The 18873-nt window shown below is 40.1% G+C and overlaps 1 protein-coding gene across 1 annotated transcript; it reads right to left on the bottom strand.

Moving 5' to 3' along the window:
- Positions 1-324: 324 nt before the first annotated feature.
- LOC114360985 (tubulin beta chain-like) lies at positions 325-18708 on the bottom strand. Its single transcript, XM_028315876.1, has 12 exons — positions 18537-18708; positions 16325-16436; positions 15261-15383; positions 14389-14490; positions 13754-13881; positions 12021-12188; positions 11160-11274; positions 10333-10403; positions 8682-8821; positions 7260-7419; positions 6175-6276; positions 325-741 (listed from the first exon to the last, which is right to left on the bottom strand). Exons 1-12 carry the CDS (start codon positions 18591-18593, stop codon positions 649-651), a joined length of 1371 nt encoding a protein of 456 aa, XP_028171677.1. The 5' UTR covers positions 18594-18708; the 3' UTR covers positions 325-648.
- Between the last annotated feature and the right edge of the window lie 165 nt (positions 18709-18873).

Below are 18873 nucleotides of genomic sequence, written 5' to 3'. Positions count from 1 at the left end.
AGCTTGGGGTTATTGGACAAAATTCTACGAGTTCACAGATCAGTTAGCCTGCCCATTGCCACTTCATTTATTTCTTCTAATTGACTTATGTCGTCTTACATTTGCCTTACCCAAGTAAAAGGTACAAACTGGTCGAGTGAACTGCGCATCTGGCAGGTGTGACGTCACATCGACGCTCTGGTACAGCCAGCGCAGTTAGCTCGATCGCGTTTTAGAGAAATGTTCTTGAAGTAAATAAAATGACAGACAGTATTTTCTACGCACTATATTTATAAAAAAACAACAATTTAAACAAATGCGCACAATACATACAAAAATAATTTAGTACAAACTGCAAATACCACTTCAACTTACGATTAGGATTTTACAAATTATTTCCAATACCACGGTAATCATAATTCTAAAAATGCTATTCCGTAGGCACGGGACTATTCCCACCTCTCGTTCCCACCGCTGCAACTCCTGTGTAGCCAGGATCTACAGCTTGACCGCTCAACCCAACCAGTGACGGTCAAGTTTGTCCCGGGGGAAAGTTAAACTGTCATTGGACCCGCAACGAAATTAATCAGAAGAACATAGGAGGAGTTCGAAGTTATAATGGTACCGTGGGACTTAATTAATACTCTTACTAGACTAGTGATACTAGTTCTACTGCGCCTCGGTCATATACGGTTGAGGATCGTGATGTGCCAGTTCTTCTTCTTCGTCAAATTCCACTTCTTCGTCATCCACATTCGCATCCTGTGGGCAGAGAAGAATAATATACTTAATAATCATCTTCATCCAGTCTCGCCTAAAGATTTGTAGACTGAGTCAGGAAGAGAATTTGCTGGAAAAAGTTCAGCAATTGATTGGCGTTATTGAAGACAACATAAAACTCAAGCCAAACAAGTGGCTTATTGTTTTCGAATAGATTGCCATAGGGCAGAATATACATAAAAAAAACATCTCTGTGGTAAGACCACCTATCTCCAACCAGATTTTGAATCATTGGCATAGCTGGGCACCGTTAATCAAATAGTTAACTTCGTTAATCGTTAAACCGTTACTAAAAAAATTAACTTCGTTAAACGTTAAAACGTTACATTTCGGAAGATTTAACGCAAGTTAACGTTAATCGTTAATCCGTTAACACGTGATAATAAAACAAAAAAAATAATTGCATGCAAGGTTCAAATAATTTCGAAAGCTTGTATCTCGCATGGAATTTATTCCTCTTATATGTTTGCGCTTCAAGCTTTCGAAATTATTTGAACTTTGCATAAGTATAATTATTTTTTCGTTTTAGGACAACTGCATTTTAGAATAAAAGCTTGTTTATAAAGAAGTTTTTTTTATTAAATATTTTTTTTATAATTTTATTTTACATTTTTTAGTTGTATCTCAATCTCAGAGCTTTGCCTTGGTACAATTACAATACAATTTAGCACCATAGTGCTCGAAAAATCCAACAAACCCAAACTCGATAAGTTTCCACCGTTTCGTTTAGGAATTCCTATGGCCACCTCCTGACTGTTTTTTTTATTTATTTTTAGAAATTACAAACAAATGTGTTACAGAAATTAACTTATCTACCAGACTTATGTATTAGGCAGTTCGATTTTTTCAAGTTGTTTATTTAAAATTTAGTTTGAGAAGCAACTCAATTCGCTTATAAATTTTTATAACGATATGTATACCAAATTTCAGCTTAATCGGTTGAGGAGAACTGGTCTTAAATTCAGTTGCAAGATTTGTCCCACACATACTAACAAGTGAAGGCTTGTAAATAAATAAAAAAGAGCATTTTTTATATCGTTGCGTTAGTGATCTGGTTACAAAAACTGTTGTTTTGGGTTCTGGAAGTTCTGGAAACATTACTTACGAACGTACTTGTCAGAACGCGTTTTTCTTGCGTTTTTCAGCGTGCCTGCTGTATCTTTTTTGTAAATAGTAAGTACTGGATTAACGATTAACGGACTTAGGATAATTTAACGGAAGTTAACGAGTCCGTTAACATTTTTTAAAGTTAACTTAAAAGTTAATCCGTTAATAGAAATGTTAACTTCGTTAATTAACGATTAACGGATTAACGAGTTAATGCCCAGCTATGATCATTGGTCTTGAGTAAGTACCATCGCTAGCCCAAAATTCTGGGGTAGGTAGGCACCCAGTCCCCCTTCTTTAAACGTGCATGGCGCCGATTCGCAGTTTTGTAACAAACCCTAAATGTAATAAATAGAGTCGACGGAATTAATTCGGGATCAATTTGTGTTAGGAACTGAAGTCAGCGTGAGTTCTTCTTGCGATGACAGGGACATAACTTGCAGTTCATTCTCTTAAGTATTATTATTATTATTGGTTTTTGGGCCTTTATTTGCGCCAACTCGACCAGGTTTGATCTATTGTGGCAGCCCTTGTCTTTAGAGTTCACTGCTTAGTCCCGTTGAGTCTATAAATTTCCAGATTCTTTGGAGCGTGATATCTGCTATCTCATCCGGGTGCATGATGTGTCGCCCGAGATGGATACTTCTTTTGCTCATAAGCGGGAAGCATGAGCAAAGAACATGCATGGCCGTTTCTTCTTCTGTATGGCAGAATCTGCACAGAGTTTCCTCGGTCATGTTCATGTTCGATTTATGTTTGTTTAGTTTGCAGTGGCCGGTCAGTATTCTAGTCACTGCACAGGCTTTGTATCTTTTGAACTTTAGCAGTTCCTTAGTTACTTTGTTGCTATATCCCTGAATGAGTGCTTTTGAGTGTTTTTGTCCCGATGTAGACTTCCACCACTCAATAGCCTCTTGTTTGCAGAGGGCGGTTAGTAGCGTGGTGGCTCGTTGTTTGGTAATGCCACAGAACGGTTCTACGCCGATTTGAGGGTTATCGGCTCCATCTCTGGCGAGTTCATCTGCTACTTCGTTTCCTTCTATATTCGAATGTCCTGGTACCCATGTAAGCGTTACTTTGTTGGTATTTCCCAGTGCATTCAGTGTCTCGGTGCATGTTTGCACCAATTTTGACGTGTATTCGAAGGATTTTAAGGCCAGCAGTGCTGCTTGGCTGTCTGAGTTGATGTAGATGTGTTGATCCTGGAGCTTCCTTTCCAAGTTTATCTCTGCACATTTGTTTATGGCAAAGACCTCGGCTTGGAAGATTGAGGCTTCAGCCTATTTATTTAATAAAAATTAACAAAATCAGTGATTGAAAACGACCTTAAAAATTATACTCACAAGGCTGAAAGTACATACTTTCCATTACTTTCCGTAACGAAATATTGATAGAAATTATCCTCAGATATTATATTTTCATGTTGTAAAAACAAATTTTGCTACGACATACTGTCGGCCGTTTGGTGTAGTGGTTCAGAACGGACTACTATGCCGAGAGGTCCCGGGTTCGATTCCCGGCCGGGCAGAAGTTGAAATGATGAATTTTAATTTCTGTGACGGGTCTGGGTGTGACTATGTATAATATTTATGTATTTAAAAAAAAAAAAAAGTATATAAGTAGTATATCCGTTAAGCTAGCACCCATAACACAAGCATTAAGTTGCTTACTTTGGGGCTAGCTGGCGCTGTGTGAAAATTGTCCAAAGATTATTTATTTATAAAGATTATTTATTTATACTACCCGCGCTGTTTTTAGCGATTTTCGAAACTAAGAATTTTTCCGAGGCGCTGTTTGAGAATTGGATCAAGTTCCTGTAAACAAGCGGTCAATTACACATGGTAACATACTTAACGTCATTACAAAGGTGTACCAAGAAATACATTTGGATGATATAAGCCTATCGAGCTATGGAAAGCCACAAACCCTAATCATTAAGCTGAAGTTAGATGATATTTTGCATTAATTTTTGTTCCAAGTTTGTACTAAAATATGTACCAATTTCAAAACTAAAAAATGTATTTTTCTATTAGATATAGTTATATTCTATACAAATCTGACAAAAGGTAGTAAGTTCAGATCGAAAATAATTTTGTCCGTTACCTACTATGAACCGGCAACACTGTGGAGCGTCCGCAGTGACCCCCTTACTAATAAAAAGTTACACAGTTGTTGAACACTGTTTTAAAATGACATTTCCATACTAAACGTCACTTTAAAACACTGTTAAACGAGCGTGTAAGTTTTATTAGTAAGGGGGTAAGTGTGCAAGCGCGACAGCAACATAATTACGCGCGAGCGATAAGGATGGGTGGCTTGGGGTAGGGATATTCGATATACATCGATGTATTGAAAACATCGATGTTTACAATGCGATACATCGAATGGATCCGATGTTTTGAAAAGCTATTGAAATACTCGATGTATCGATGTTTTTAAGTTTTCAGTGTTAAAACATCGAATCGATGATAACCAATTAAAATTTCATAAAACTCAAGTCTGACCACTAAAATTTTACTTACACGGACAACCCAACTTGTATTTTAAAAATGTTGGCAACACTGCGTACGAGTGCAGTGAGTAGTGTCCATGAAGCTACAGATAAAAATGGAGGCCACACTCCGAATACCTACTTGAAGCACAAACTAAGTATCACTATCTCGCTCTCTGTGGGCAGACTCGCTCTTTCTATTTAGAAATTTATTTGTTTATTTAAACAAAAAATATAAAATTGCTCAAATTCAATGAAACCAATGTAAAATCTTTATTTCTTGACATAGGTATCATTAAAAATGATAAGTGTAATTACTGGTAAAACGTTTTAGGAAGAAATTACTGTAAAAAATGTGAAAAATGTTTAACAATGATCCACTGTCGGAAATCACGAAATAAACACTTACGCGTGGAATCTTATGTCACTTCCAGGACACCACGTACTACCGCAACCACGCACTACAAAATTTTGCACCAATTCTTGTGATAAAACAATGATTATTTCCTGTAAACAATCTCAAACGAAATTAACTGCTTAATAAACAAAATAGTAAACAACCGCCATGATGGGCCGGATTGGGCCGATGTTGCCACATGGTACCGATTACCCAGGAATTGATTTAAATCAGAAGATAGCAATACTACAGTTCACACTAAAAAGAGAGGTAGGGCCGCAGAGAGCGAGATAGATATAAGTAGGTATTTGACTCAAGTTTTTGTTCCAACTCTGCCCTCCATTTTTATCTTTAGCTTCATGGTACGACCGTGGTTTATAATAATAAATTCTATAAAATCACAATGATATCAGTATTTACCTCTTTGATTTCCTGACTTGTTTAGATTTACAAATACTAAATATTTATTATTAACTTTTAGATAATAATTTGAATGGCGCTTACGATGTTTAGTTGCGAGCTCTTTGATGGACACAGATAACGTTTAAAAAATGGCACGCTCGTTTTCATACATTTCATTCTATTTATTTAACCTATCCATATTTATGTGCGGAAACGTCACAAAATCAGAATAAATTTTAATTTTTCCAACCCGCATCATAAAAACTAAAAAGTCTCAAAAGTAAAATTTAAATAGTAAATTTTTTTCATAAACAAGCTTTTGATGCTGTAAAAAGAATAAAATAAAACATAAATTCTTTCAGACCCATCAACTTATTACTTTACTCAATTTAAAGATTAAAAACTTGTCGCGGGATTTACAAGTGTAAAAAATACATTAATTAACGTAACTTGATTTTGCTAAAAGTCTGATCTGAGAAAAAATCAAATGGATACATTATTTCTTTATTATTATGTATGATGTACTGTCTTAGGTACGATACAACTACGGATTAAGATCGTTTAGTCGACGCAGCGTTGAAATTGTACAGATAAATGCAGTTTGCGCACTCACTACGCGACGTCAAGCAATAAAAACCTAAAATTCGAACGCCAACTTTTTGCTACAACGCTCTTAAGTAACTTTGAAAAGTAAAAAATATAATTCACTAAGTACATGACATACATTTAGACTGCATACATTTTTCAAAAATTAACCCTCACAATTTGAATTCTAAGGCTGGGTTGCACCATCTTACTTTATCTTTGACAAACGTCAAAAATCTGTCAAACTCCATACAAAGAACAGAACACCGGTTATCGTTAAAGTTACGGTCAAAGTTAGGTGGTGCAACTCAGCCTAATTTTGTGTTCACAGGGTAACTGAACAGTTGTGCAATAGTATTAAAAATTACCCTGAAATATTCAAAGTTACCCAAGATGTACAAGTAGGTAGTTTAATACGAGGATTGTTGGTTACCTGGTACTGCTGGTACTCGGAGATGAGGTCGCTCATGTTGCTGGCCGCCTCCGTGAACTCCATCTCGTCCATGCCCTCGCCGGTGTACCAGTGGAGGAAGGCCTGGGAAAGAGGCTAGGCGTTAGTTGCTAGGCAACCCATGAAATAGGCATGTTTCTATAGATCGTTTCATCCACGAAGACGCGCCCTACCTTTCTCCCGCTAATGTTTGAGTGTGATCGGTACACGCCATGAGTGCACACGCACACTACAATAATGCCTTACAGATTGCTCGGATCAAACTCCCCGCACCCCGCGCGACCGAGACCAAAAAGTGGTCGGGCGCGTCCGAGTGGGTGAAACGATCTTTAGACCTAAGTACCTATTTACTACAAGTTATAGCAACAGTAGTGGGTGTTCTCCTTTTAAGTATTTACTTGTATAAAGGAGATTCTCGGCTTGTCATCACCTCTTATCCTGGCTCCATACGTTGGTCCAACGAAGGACCTAGAAAATAGCTTGTCCAACGTTGGTGTTTATATCTAGATTCCAAGTTGCGTTGGAGGAGTGATGTTGGGACCAACGTTGGACCAATGAATTTTAGAGTTTAGATTGATTGTGTCACTTTTTTAGAAAGAATGTTAGTTAGTACCTAGTACCCTAATTTGTAATTCACAAATTACTGGGTGGGTCCACAATAGTCGAGCTGCATCGAGGTTCGTACCAGCGTTCCTCGGATCTCAAGTCGGCCGGTCCTACACCTTCATTAACTTTGGACTATGGCTTCAAATGACCTTAATATGATCCAAGATCTAAGATTCTACAAACCCACGTGGTTGTGAAACCCACGTGTTCTCATCTTCATCATCATCAACAGCTTCCTCCAATAATTATAGTGGAGGGTTTTGCCATAATCCCCACGCTTGACAGGCGGGTTGGAGATCGCAGTTTAATATAATGTTTTTCAGAGAGCGCTGCTGCCCGTTCTTTGTTTGATGTGTAGTCCCTAAGTCGCCTCTTACGACACCCGCGTGAAGAGTAGGGGTTGGTAACAAATGTAGTACTCTACTCTGCCATCACCAGACGTTTTCATCTTATGATCTTACCCGTCTCCTAAACATAGCGGTGAACTGCTCGGATATCCGCTTGAAGATCTCCTGGATGGCGGTGGAGTTGCCGATGAAGGTGGCCGCCATCTTGAGGCCTCGAGGAGGCACGTCACACACTGCCACCTTCAGGTTGTGAGGGATCCATTCTACGAAGTAGCTGGAGGAATAGAAGAGAAAATATATGAGGTTAAAAAGAATAAAGGAGGGGGCATGTCGCAATAAGGACGTCGCACATTTATCTACCCGGAAAGGGATCGTAACCATATCAACACGAGGCAGTCAGTATTCTTTCTATGAAACCACAGATTATATTACTAAATGAAACTCAATACTGCAACGCACACTTATCCGTTCGTTTGTTCGTTTCAGCCAAATGACGTCCACTGCTGGACAAAGGCCTCCCCAAGGTTTTCCACAATGAACGGTCCGCGCTGCCCGCATCCAGGCTCTTCCCGTGACCTTTACCAGATCGTCGGTCCACCTAGTAGGAGGCCTGCCCACGCTACGTCTTCCAGCCCACACGCGATGACAGAGCGCGAAAGGCGGTACGGTGTTGATCCCTTTCCGAGTTGATAAGTCTGCTATGACCTTAGAGCTTCACCAATCCGGTGTCCTTGTAACTTGGTGGGGAATTGGCGGCGACGGTAAAAAAATCCTAATAAAGACCTGTGAACCTTTAATGAACTGGGGTGCGGGCAGAAGACCTTGGGGGAGGCCACTGTGAACGTCATTTGGCTGAAACGAACGAACCTTTAATAGTAGTGGAACTTATCGCTGAAAACAGACGTTACCTGGAGTTCTTGTTCTGTATGGCCAGGATCTGATCGTCCACCTCTCTCATGGAAATCTACATTTATAATATTAGTAAGGCCCAGAACAGACGGTGAAACGCAACTGCAACGAAACTGCAACTACTAGTTACTTTTGAGTTGCATCTAAGTTTCTGCCATAGCGTCCGTTGAGAGACCACACATGACGCGACCAGTTTCAGTTTTATTCATCAGAATCATCGGAAAGTTGCAGTTTCGTTGCAGTTGCGTTTCACCATCTGTTCTGGGACTAAGATGTACGAGTAGGTACTAGATAAATAAGAAGGATATGATGTTTTTGGAACATCAGTCGGCCGTTTGGTGTAGTGGTTCAGAACGGACTACTATGCCGAGAGGTCCCGGGTTCGATTCCCGGCCGGGCAGAAATTGAAATGATGAATTTTAATTTCTGTGACGGGTCTGGGTGTAAATATGTATAATATGTATGTATTTAATAAAAAAAAAAGTATATAAGTAGTATATCCGTTAAGCTAGCACCCATAACACAAGCATTGAGTTGCTTACTTTGGGGCTAGCTGGCGCTGTGTGAAATTGTCCAAAGATTATTTATTTATTATTATTTATTTATCATCTAGGGAAGGTTACCCACCTGGAGTTCTTGTTCTGTATGGCCAGGATCTGATCGTCCACCTCTCTCATGGACATCTGTCCCCGGAACATGGTGGCGACGGTGAGGTAGCGGCCGTGGCGGGGGTCGGAAGCCGTCATCATGTTGCCGGGGTTGAACATCTGTGGGAAGACGAGGGATGTGTAAAAGAACTCATTAAGCTCTGACAGCGATAAACGCGCAGTGGACAGTTCTCGTATGTGTGCATCAAAACATTTTGCATTTGGGATTCACTCCTGTTGCTGTCTTTTCCGAATCTGGGCCACTTCAAGGCGAAAGTGATATATTCACATACAGGACAGTGTACCATCCTAGACCTGCTTTGCATAAAAATAAAAACAAACCGTACCCACCGCGTACTTAGGTGTCTGAACCAAGTTTTGTACCCTCAAGAAACGATTTGTTCTGTACCTACCTACGTCTACGTGCTCTGCAATTCTGAGACGTCATCATCATCATGTCAGCCATAGGACGTCCACTGCTGAACATAGGCCTCCCCTTATGCTTTCCACATTGATCGATTGGTAGCGGCCTGCATCCAGCGCTTCCCTGCTACCTTCACGATGTCGTCGGTCCACCTTGTAGGTGGACGTCCCACGCTGCGCCTTCCGGTACGCGGCCTCCATTCCAGAACCTTGCTGCCCCATCGGCCGTCAGTTCTGCGCACTATGTGCCCTGCCCATTGCCACTTCAGCTTGCTAATCCGTCGGGCTATGTCAGCGACTTTAGTTCGTTTACGGATTTCCTCATTTCTGATTCGATCTCGCAAAGAAACACCGAGCATAGCCCTCTCCATAGCACGCTGTGCAACTTTGAGCTTACTGTATAAGGCCTATAGTGAGAGGCCACGTTTCCGAGCCATAAGTCATCACTGGTAACACACATTGATTGTAGACTTTCGTCTTCAGGCATTGGGGTATTTTGGACGAAAAGATGTTACGTAGTTTCCCGAACGCTGCCCAGCCGAGTTGGATTCGACGATTGACCTCCATCTCGAAATTGGACCTACCTAGCTGGATCGTTTGTCCTAGGTAGACATACTTGTCGACAATTTCGAGAATTGAGCTCCCAACTGAAACTGGGTAGGGCGCAACATAGATATTCGACATAAGCTTCGTTTTGTCCATGTTCATCCTCAGGCCTACCTGTTGGGAAACTCGATTAAGGTCTTCGAGCATTGTGCCAAGATCTTCCAACGATTCTGCCATGACCACAATATCGTCGGCAAACCGAAGGTGAGTGATGTACTCGCCATTAATGTTTATGCCGAATCCTTTCCATTCCAGGAGTTTGAAAGCGTCCTCCAATGCAGCGGTGAACAGTTTCGGAGATATAACATCTCCCTGCCTAACGCCTCGCTGCAGTGGAATCGCCTTCGTGCTCTGCTCCTGTACTCGGACCGACATGGTGGCGTTTTTGTACAAGCACTTCAGCACCTCGATATACCGATAGTCAATACGGTACCGCTGGAGAGATTGTAGCACTGCCCAAGTCTCAATCGAATCGAAGGCCTTCTCATAGTCCACGAACGCCAAGCATAGTGGCAAGTTATACTCCATTCTTCTTCTTTATTCTGAGACGTACTTACTGGTAAATGATTTCATATTTGAATTGTTTTAAGGTTAATACTTACTTGACTCATGAGTTCCGAGACGGTCTGAGGACGGTAGTTGAAGGAATTCCTTGCTGTTAGAGGAGCGAACCCTGGAAACAGCAATGGACATTTTAGTAAACTTTATCACATACTTACTTAGGCTTGTAAATTGTGTTGCCTGTTGATACACAAGACTACAACCCGGTCAAGTTACATAGCGGCCGTGACGTCATATCGCCGCTCTCGAGGTGTGCGGGTGAGTGCGAGGGAGAGTCGCATTCCAGCGAGGTGCGCAGTTATACTTACTCGACGCAAAGACAAATTCAAATTCAAATTATTTATTTGCAGAATGTGGTACATTAGATGTTACATAATGAAATGGAGCAGGACACATTCGCCAGATATGAACCAGCATGCAAATGTTTTACACAAAGTAAATTTATTATTAATCAAAATTTAAATAACATCTACCTAATTTCTAAATGTTTTACACAAGTCAATTTATTATTAATTAAAATTTAAATAACATGTACCTAATTTGCTTAATCAGAATAATTCCTCCAGTCATGATATTCCTTTAGTGAATAAAAACAATTTGTATGTAACCATCCACCTGACAGGCGGCAGGCTCGAGGCATGTTATAATATAATAAAACAATGCAAATCACGTTTTCTCTCGTACTCACACTGGTTATGGGTGACGTCACACAGAGGCAGGCATAGCGTTAATACGTAATAATTAATAAAATATTGGCGAGTGTGCATCTGTTTCAAAAATTACTTATGGCCCCGCCTGCCACGAGTCTTTAAATATAAGAATTATAAAGAGTATAAAGCTTGACCGGGTGTCCTTCTGGAAGACTAACCTGGCATGAAGAAGTGCAGCCGTGGGAACGGAACCATGTTGACTGCGAGCTTCCTTAAGTCTGCGTTCAGTTGCCCAGGGAAGCGGAGACACGTGGTCACGCCTGACATTGTCAGCTGCAAGCAATAGTCTTTATTGGCCTACCCTCATCTATGTTTATGTGATTAGTTCTATAGGGCCATCATCAAAGTCGTTAAGTTTCCACTGCAGGAGCACAACTCTCCATTTTACCAGAGGCACGTAAAGATTATGTTGACCAGATGATTTGGGGACGTCTGATGATGTGACACGATAATTTGTCTTTCATTCATCTTTTGCGACATCCAGTGGCTATCATCATCATCAACAGCCCTTTACAGTCCACTGCTGGACTATGAGCCTCCTCTACTATAGTGGAGGGTTTTGCCATAATCCCCACGCTTGGCAGGCGGGTTGGAGATCAGTGGAACATAAAGCATTCTATGAAACGGAATTGTGGCTGTAAACCTGGCCTACTGCCTGGTAGAGAAACATTTAAAGTGTGACATATGCACATGGTTTTTCGGTACGGAATCTTTTTTTTGATTGCGTAGGCGAGGCCTCTCGCTCCTTCTCCATTTCAGTACTGAATCTACTTACTCAGTGTGTCAAATCGACAATACCTCATCATCATCATCATCATTTCAGCCACAGGACGTCCACTGCTGAACATAGGCCTTTCCCAATGACTTCCACATCGCACGGTTGGTAGCGGCCTGCGTCCAGCGCTTTCTTGCTACCTTTATCCCCATCGTCGGTCCTCCTTGTGGGTGACGTCTCACGCTGCGTTTTCCGGTACTTTCCTATTTATTTTATAGTAAAAAAAAACATTTATACTACTTACCGATATAAGATGGTTCAAATCGCCATAGCTCGGGCTGGCCAGTCTTAAAGTCCTGAAGCAGATGTTGTACAGCGCCTCGTTGTCGATGCAGAAGGACATGTCTGTGTTCTCCACCAGCTGGTGGACTGACAGCGTCGCGTTGTAAGGCTCTAGGACTACCTCGCTGACCTGGTAACAAAGTGGTAACTTCTTAATGAGGGCTATCGTTTTAGCGCTCACCAGTTAGCGCCACTGTAGAGTAAGGTCCTGTCACTTGCTAGTAGCGAAGACAGTGGCACCAACTGGTGAGCGCTAAAGTGGTAGGAGGACTATCGCATTTGCACTCATCAAGATGGCGCCACTGTAGAGTAAGGTCCTGTCAATCGCCAGGGGTGCCAACTGTTAATGATAGATCGCCCGGAGTCCTGCCAGCAGGACTTAAAGTACTTCCGGTAGGACTCAAAATTAAAAGATCACAGTTTCGTAAGTATACATTGTAAAAATTTCAAATTTACACGAAAAAATAGAGTGTTTCTCTCTCTTTCACCCAATAGTGCCCAAGATCGAAAAACGCGACTAACCGTTAGTCGGAGCCCGATGGCGCACGAGTATACACGGGGGCAGCGCGTTCGCGCTCGCGCGACACATTTTGACGCGCCGGGCGTGGAGTCGGCAACATTTTGGCGATAATATTATAATGAATGTGAAGTATTCCAGCCTAATCAAACATTTATAATTTATTTCTTGTTTTTGTTTTTAATTTGTAGTGTATTTGTAAGTGATAAGGTGTAATTTCTAATACAAGGTGACGTACCAAAGTAATTAATTTAAAGTTCCTTATTATAGTTCCTATTAGTTAAGTTGAAAGAAGATAAACAAGTTTATAATATATTAAGAAAAGTAAAATACTGGTTAAACAAAATGATTCTACGACATGACTTTTTATTTAATAAACACTAACCAAGTGTTTACTACTTCTGGTGAGGATGAGTTCAAATTTGAAGGTCACCGTACTGCTGGAAGGACCAGCAAGCAAACACGTACAAATTGCGTACTGCGGGCAGGACTTGCGATAATCTTCTGGCAGGACGTTTAGAACAAAAGACCAGTCCTTCCAGAAGAGCTTCCAGCAGGACAAAGCACCGGGCGATCTATCATTAAGTATAAAAACGATAGCCCTCATTGCGTAGGTAATAAAAGTCTTTTGTTTTCTGCAAAGAGGCTTTTAAAAAGCGCTTTAATACGTCCCAGTATTAAAACTCTAACTGCTTCGGGACAATAAATGGGCTAGTGCTGAGAAGAAGCAGCGCAAAAAACTCAGGCACCTTTGATTGAAAAATTCTACTCAAGGGGCAAACGTAGTCATTTTTTTCTCTTGTATGTTAGTGCGTGTACGTGCAACAAACTGGAAACAACTGGCTTTCGCAGCGTGTGCGAAGCCTCTTGGCTTTACCTATAGTGGTATGTACCGCTTCTATTTATTATGCAGTCTTTTTTGTGTTATATTTCTTTCCTCTTCTTGTTTTGTGTCGTTTACAATCTAAGTTAAAAACATAATATTTGTTTAGACTATTTACTTAGGTAAATTAGTTGACACAAACTACATTTTTATTATTTTTTACGCTGGTAGGCAGTGCTTCGAGACTTGAACATTTGGCAAGTGCTGAGAAGAAGCAGCGCAAGTTTAATCACTTCTGTATAGTAAGTACACTGTCAAAAGTGTTTCCATCTAAAATTCTATATCATCCACCTACCTTCGGCGAGGGTACAACACTGAAAGTATTCATGATCCTGTCAGGAAACTCTTCCCTGATCTTGCTGAGGAGCAGCGTGCCCATGCCGGAGCCAGTGCCTCCTCCGAGAGAGTGAGTCAGCTGGAAACCTGGAATATAATGTTTATTTTTATTTGGAACGTGCTTAATCTGCCGCTACCAACCAATCATTGTGGGAGGCCTATTTTTAGCAGTGGACGTACTATCGGCAACAGTGTTAACTGCCCATTGCCAGTCATGTCATCTCGTTCTATCGCAAAGAATCACCATTTGATGAGAGCGAGAGCAAAAACGGAAATGGATAGTTAACAGTGTGGCCGTGTGTACTGTCTTTCCCCTGGGACAAACTTGGCCTTTACTGATTGGGTTTTGGCGGTCAAGCTGTAGATCCTGGCTACACAGGAGTTGCAGCGGTGGGAACGAGAGGTGGGAATAGTCCCCTTTCACTTAACTTCTCCAAATGATCTTCTGACTAATTTCATCGCGTGTCCAATGTCAGTGTAACTTTCCCCGGGACAAGTGAAGTTCACAGATCAGGTTTTGGCAGTCAAGCTGTAGATCCTGGCTGCACAGGAGTTGCAGCGGTGGGAACGAGAAGTGGGAATAGTGTAGCTTACCCTGGAGACAGTCACAGCTCTCTGCTTCTTTCCTGATGACGTCGAGGACTGAGTCTACCAGCTCAGCGCCTTCGGTGTAGTGGCCTTTTGCCCAGTTGTTACCTGAAAAAAGATTTTTAATTAAGTATTAAAGTCAAAGTCAAAGTCAAAGTCAAGATTTCTTTATTTGTTTAGACTAATAAATAGTTCTTACAAATCGTCATTTTGCTCTTAAGGAGCCTCTACATGTCTCATAATCTTTTTACCCTACCAGCGCTTCGAGACCAACATTTGGCAAGTGCTGAGAAGAAGCGCCGCAACAAACTCAGTCACCACTGTCTGCCGGTTAATATAAATAAATAAATAAATATTTAGACCTACTTCTACCTACTGAAAGGGATTAACACCGTATCGTCTTTCGCCGCGCTGGCAATCGCGAGGCGAAGCGTTTACGTTACGATGCGGATACGTGTGCGTTGCAGTATGGAGTTTTGAATGCAAAGAATACTGACCGGCACGAGGTGATACGGTTACGATCCGTTTCCGGGTTGATAAGTGTGCTTCGTCCTTTAAGTAGCAGAAAACTTTAAGGATGACTATCATACCTATGATACAAAAAAAGCTATGCCATTTACGAGTAAGCTGAGTTTGTTCCGGCGTTTCTTCTCAGCACTTGCCTTATGTTTGTCTCGAAGCGCTGGTAGGGCCCAAAAGATAAGGAGACATGTAAAGTACTCCATAAGGGCTACCTTTTCTTTTTTATTATTTACTGTATTTTGACGTTCATAAGTGCCCCTTGTGGTCTAAACTGAATAGGTAAATATTTTTGATTTTGATTTTGTACATAATGTAACCCGTGTCTTTCTATTTGAGTTAACAGTAATAAGACTCACCAGCGCCACTCTGTCCGAAGACGAAGTTGTCCGGACGGAACAGCTGTCCGTAGGGCCCGCCGCGGACCGCGTCCATGGTCCCGGGTTCGAGGTCCACCAGGACTGCTCGGGGCACGTATTTACCTGGATTAAAACAAGTTAGTGTAATATTAAAGAAAACCGATACTGCAACACTGATTGATATAAGCTCCTAAAAAAATTTAACCAAAAAGAGTCCAAAGTTTAGCGAGCGAAGCAACATTCAGTGTGTGTTATACCAGTGATGTCATGGCTCCGAAACGTGGCCTCTCACTAAAAGACCTAGGTAAGAAAAGCTTATAAAGAAGCTCAAAGTTGCACAGCGTGCTATGGAGAGGGCTATGCTCAGTGTTTCTTTACGAGATCGAATCAGAAATGAAGAGATCCGTGAAACGTCAAGCAATGGGCAGCTTAGGTCGCATAGTTACGCAGAACAGACGGCCGACGGGGCAGCAAGGTTCTGGATTGGAGGCCAGTAACAAGCGCAGCGTGAGACGTCCACCCACAAGGTGGACCGACGATGTCATTAAGGAAGCAGGAAGGCTCTGGATGCAGGCCACTACCAACCGGGCAATACGATAATCATTGGATCATGTTCGGCAGTGGAAGTCTTTCGGTTGAAAAGAATATGCCGAAAAACATAACTCTCCTTCTGGCGCAGTCAGGTGTAAAAAAGGTCCGTAATATTCAGCCAAACTCATTTATTTATTTATTTATATAATTCACTGTGGACTTACAGTTTTACCCAAGACGTCCATCAGCGTTATTTACGTTAGCGTCATTGTTAGTTCGTTTCAGCCAAATGACGTCCACTGCTGGTCAAAGGCCTCCCCCAAGGTTTTCCACGATGAACGGTCCTGCGCTGCCCGCATCCAGGCTCTTCCCGCGACCTTCACCAGATCGTCGGTCGACCTATTCTAGGAGGCCTGCCCACACTACGTCTTCCAGCCCGGGGTCGCCACTCAAGAACTTTTCTGCTCCAACGGCCATTGTCGCTACGTCAAACTAATTGAGATTAGTAATATTACTTCAATGGTCAAACTTACCTCCCGAAGCCTCATTGTAATACACGTTGATACGCTCCTGTTGCAGCGGGTTGGTGCCATGATACACCCCTTGGGGATCCACCCCATGCTCGTCCGATATCACCTCCCAGAACTGGAATATTACGCGTTTTATTTATAAGTCCTTTGTTACTAACACTTTTATAAAGGGACAATATTATTTGATCCTCTAAAAACTAATTGATCTTTTTTGTATGTGCACTTTTAAAAATAAATGATGTTTTTTATTATATTTTATCTTTATATTAATTATTGGGTCTATAGTAGTTGATCTACCGATAAATTATGAATGATCTTCATTTAAGGTAACATAATATTTATGTTTAACATACTCTTTTAATATTTGGTAAACAAAAATAATATTTGATCCTCTTTTTTAGTTATTGATCTTTAATTTTGTTAATTTGATGATTTTTATATCAAGTTTGCCTTTTAATATTGATCACCTAATAAATACATTTCGATCTATGTATAACTTAACTTTAAAATATATTTGATCTAACAAAAAATATTATTGGTTAATATTTTTAATTAAAAAATATCTTTTAATTTACGCGGTACCTTGTGGTTGAGTGACAATCGTCCGTCATTGGTTACTGAGTTGGCCAAGGGCTTAGCGGCCAATAAGCAAGCAGAATGGTAGGTACATTGCCATGTTTGTTTAAATTACAAGCAGTATATAATAGTAGTCTTTGATTACAAGCTTTGCTTAGTTTGGGACTAGAGGCGCTATGTAAAATAATTTCTTACTTCTGACATCCCTGAACCCGACATCATAATTTTTACCTCTTTATTTTTTTCAAATCGCAAGGTTGATTTTCTCTTAGTATACCGATCTCGACCGTGATCAGTGACCATAAAGTCATCTGTCAACGGGTCGATTAGACACGATAAAAGCACTAAACGATATTTGTTTACTTTTAGTGCGACATCGGGTCGTAAGGACCTGATAAGTTTTTTTTTTCCAAATATTTACTGTGTTTGACGAAACAATTGCAAAACAATATTTATCTTTCGTACTACTGAAAAGACCGAATATATCCATCCCGCACCAACGCATCCAGCACCTAAGGTCAATTCGACCCGATAACGCAGTGTGAACGTGTTAAGTATGCTTTTTTAATAAAAAAAAATCTTTGAACATCAAGTGCCTTTAAATAGTTTTCATCCTTTGACTACAACCTAATAAAAATAAGTACCATAACATAATTATTTTGAAGATTATTTGATATAGACAAAAAATAATTTATACAAATCGAATTATTTAAAAAAGTATCACAATATTGAATATTTGGTGCTCATTTCTTTTATTTTTGAGGACCAACAAGTAACGATCAGATATAATTTTTACATCTCAATTTTTTTTTGCGTAGTTCAATAGAGGTTAAAATATCGATCGATTTTATTTATTTTATGTCTCAAAGAAAGAGGATCAATCATTAAAATAGATGACCATTTAGATTTTTTTATCTGCCGTTTTTGCTAATTTAAAAAGATCATTTAAATACATGCCTTTTATAAATACCTTTTGTTTTATTATTTATTATTATTATTTACTAGCTGACCCTTCGAACTTCGTACCGCGTATGTTCATCAAGAATAATGTAGAATTTTAAATGGTGAAAGAATTTATCAAATCGGTCTAGTAGTTTCGGAGCCTATTCAAAACATACAAAAATACGGTAAATAATTTCAGAATTAAAACTGACAGATGCAATCTACCTACTCGTACTTGTCTATAGTGGGGCAGGAATCGAACTTGGGACTTTACTATCGAGTCCGTTTATTCATATACTTAATTACTAATTCCGAGTATGTTATTCTAGAAAATTCGTATGTTGTTATAGAGCTATTTTGCAATTATAAGTGTTAAGCAATAGCAACTACTTATTGCTTTACTTTAGCCTTAAGTAGGTACATTAATGTTTTGTTGATGGAGTTTGACGTTAAAGTGAGATGGTGCAACCCAGCCTATGATAAATTTTATTAAATAGGCGTTTTTTAATAATTTACTTTATTAGGAAAAGCGGTAGACGGTTGAGGTGGGTTAAATTCTAAGTTAATTTAGTTTTAAAATTTAAAATAAGTGTTCATTAGCAAAAAAGAGCACGTAAATTCATGTGATAGGTAGGGCATTTTACCGCCTCCATTTTAATTTTTTTATCAAAAATCTTTCAAAAAGTTCTATACCAACCTTCGATCCTATTTGGTTACCGCACTGGCCAGCTTGAACGTGCACTATTTCCCGCATTTTAAAAATAAATCACTAAACAGTCCGCTAGGTACCACAAAGTATTTAGTAAAAAAAAGTTTAACCAAAAAATGTTTAAGCGAATTGCACTAAAGAAGTGATCTAATGCTTAGTATATCATTCTTATCGGATTTGTGACTAAATGCTGATAGCTAAGTATGCAGTACTATTTACTGATAATGAGGAGCGATAAGTGATTATTACATGACCATTCATGAAAGAGCTCCGTTTTCTAGACTCGTGATACAAATTAGAGGTCTTTTGTTTGGATTTTGTAAGT

This window comes from Ostrinia furnacalis, unplaced genomic scaffold (assembly GCF_004193835.3).
Source record: "Ostrinia furnacalis isolate ACB-3 unplaced genomic scaffold, ASM419383v2 OfSCF5355, whole genome shotgun sequence".
Taxonomy (NCBI): Eukaryota; Metazoa; Arthropoda; class Insecta; order Lepidoptera; family Crambidae; genus Ostrinia; species Ostrinia furnacalis.
This window is presented reverse-complemented; position numbering and strand designations above follow the sequence as displayed.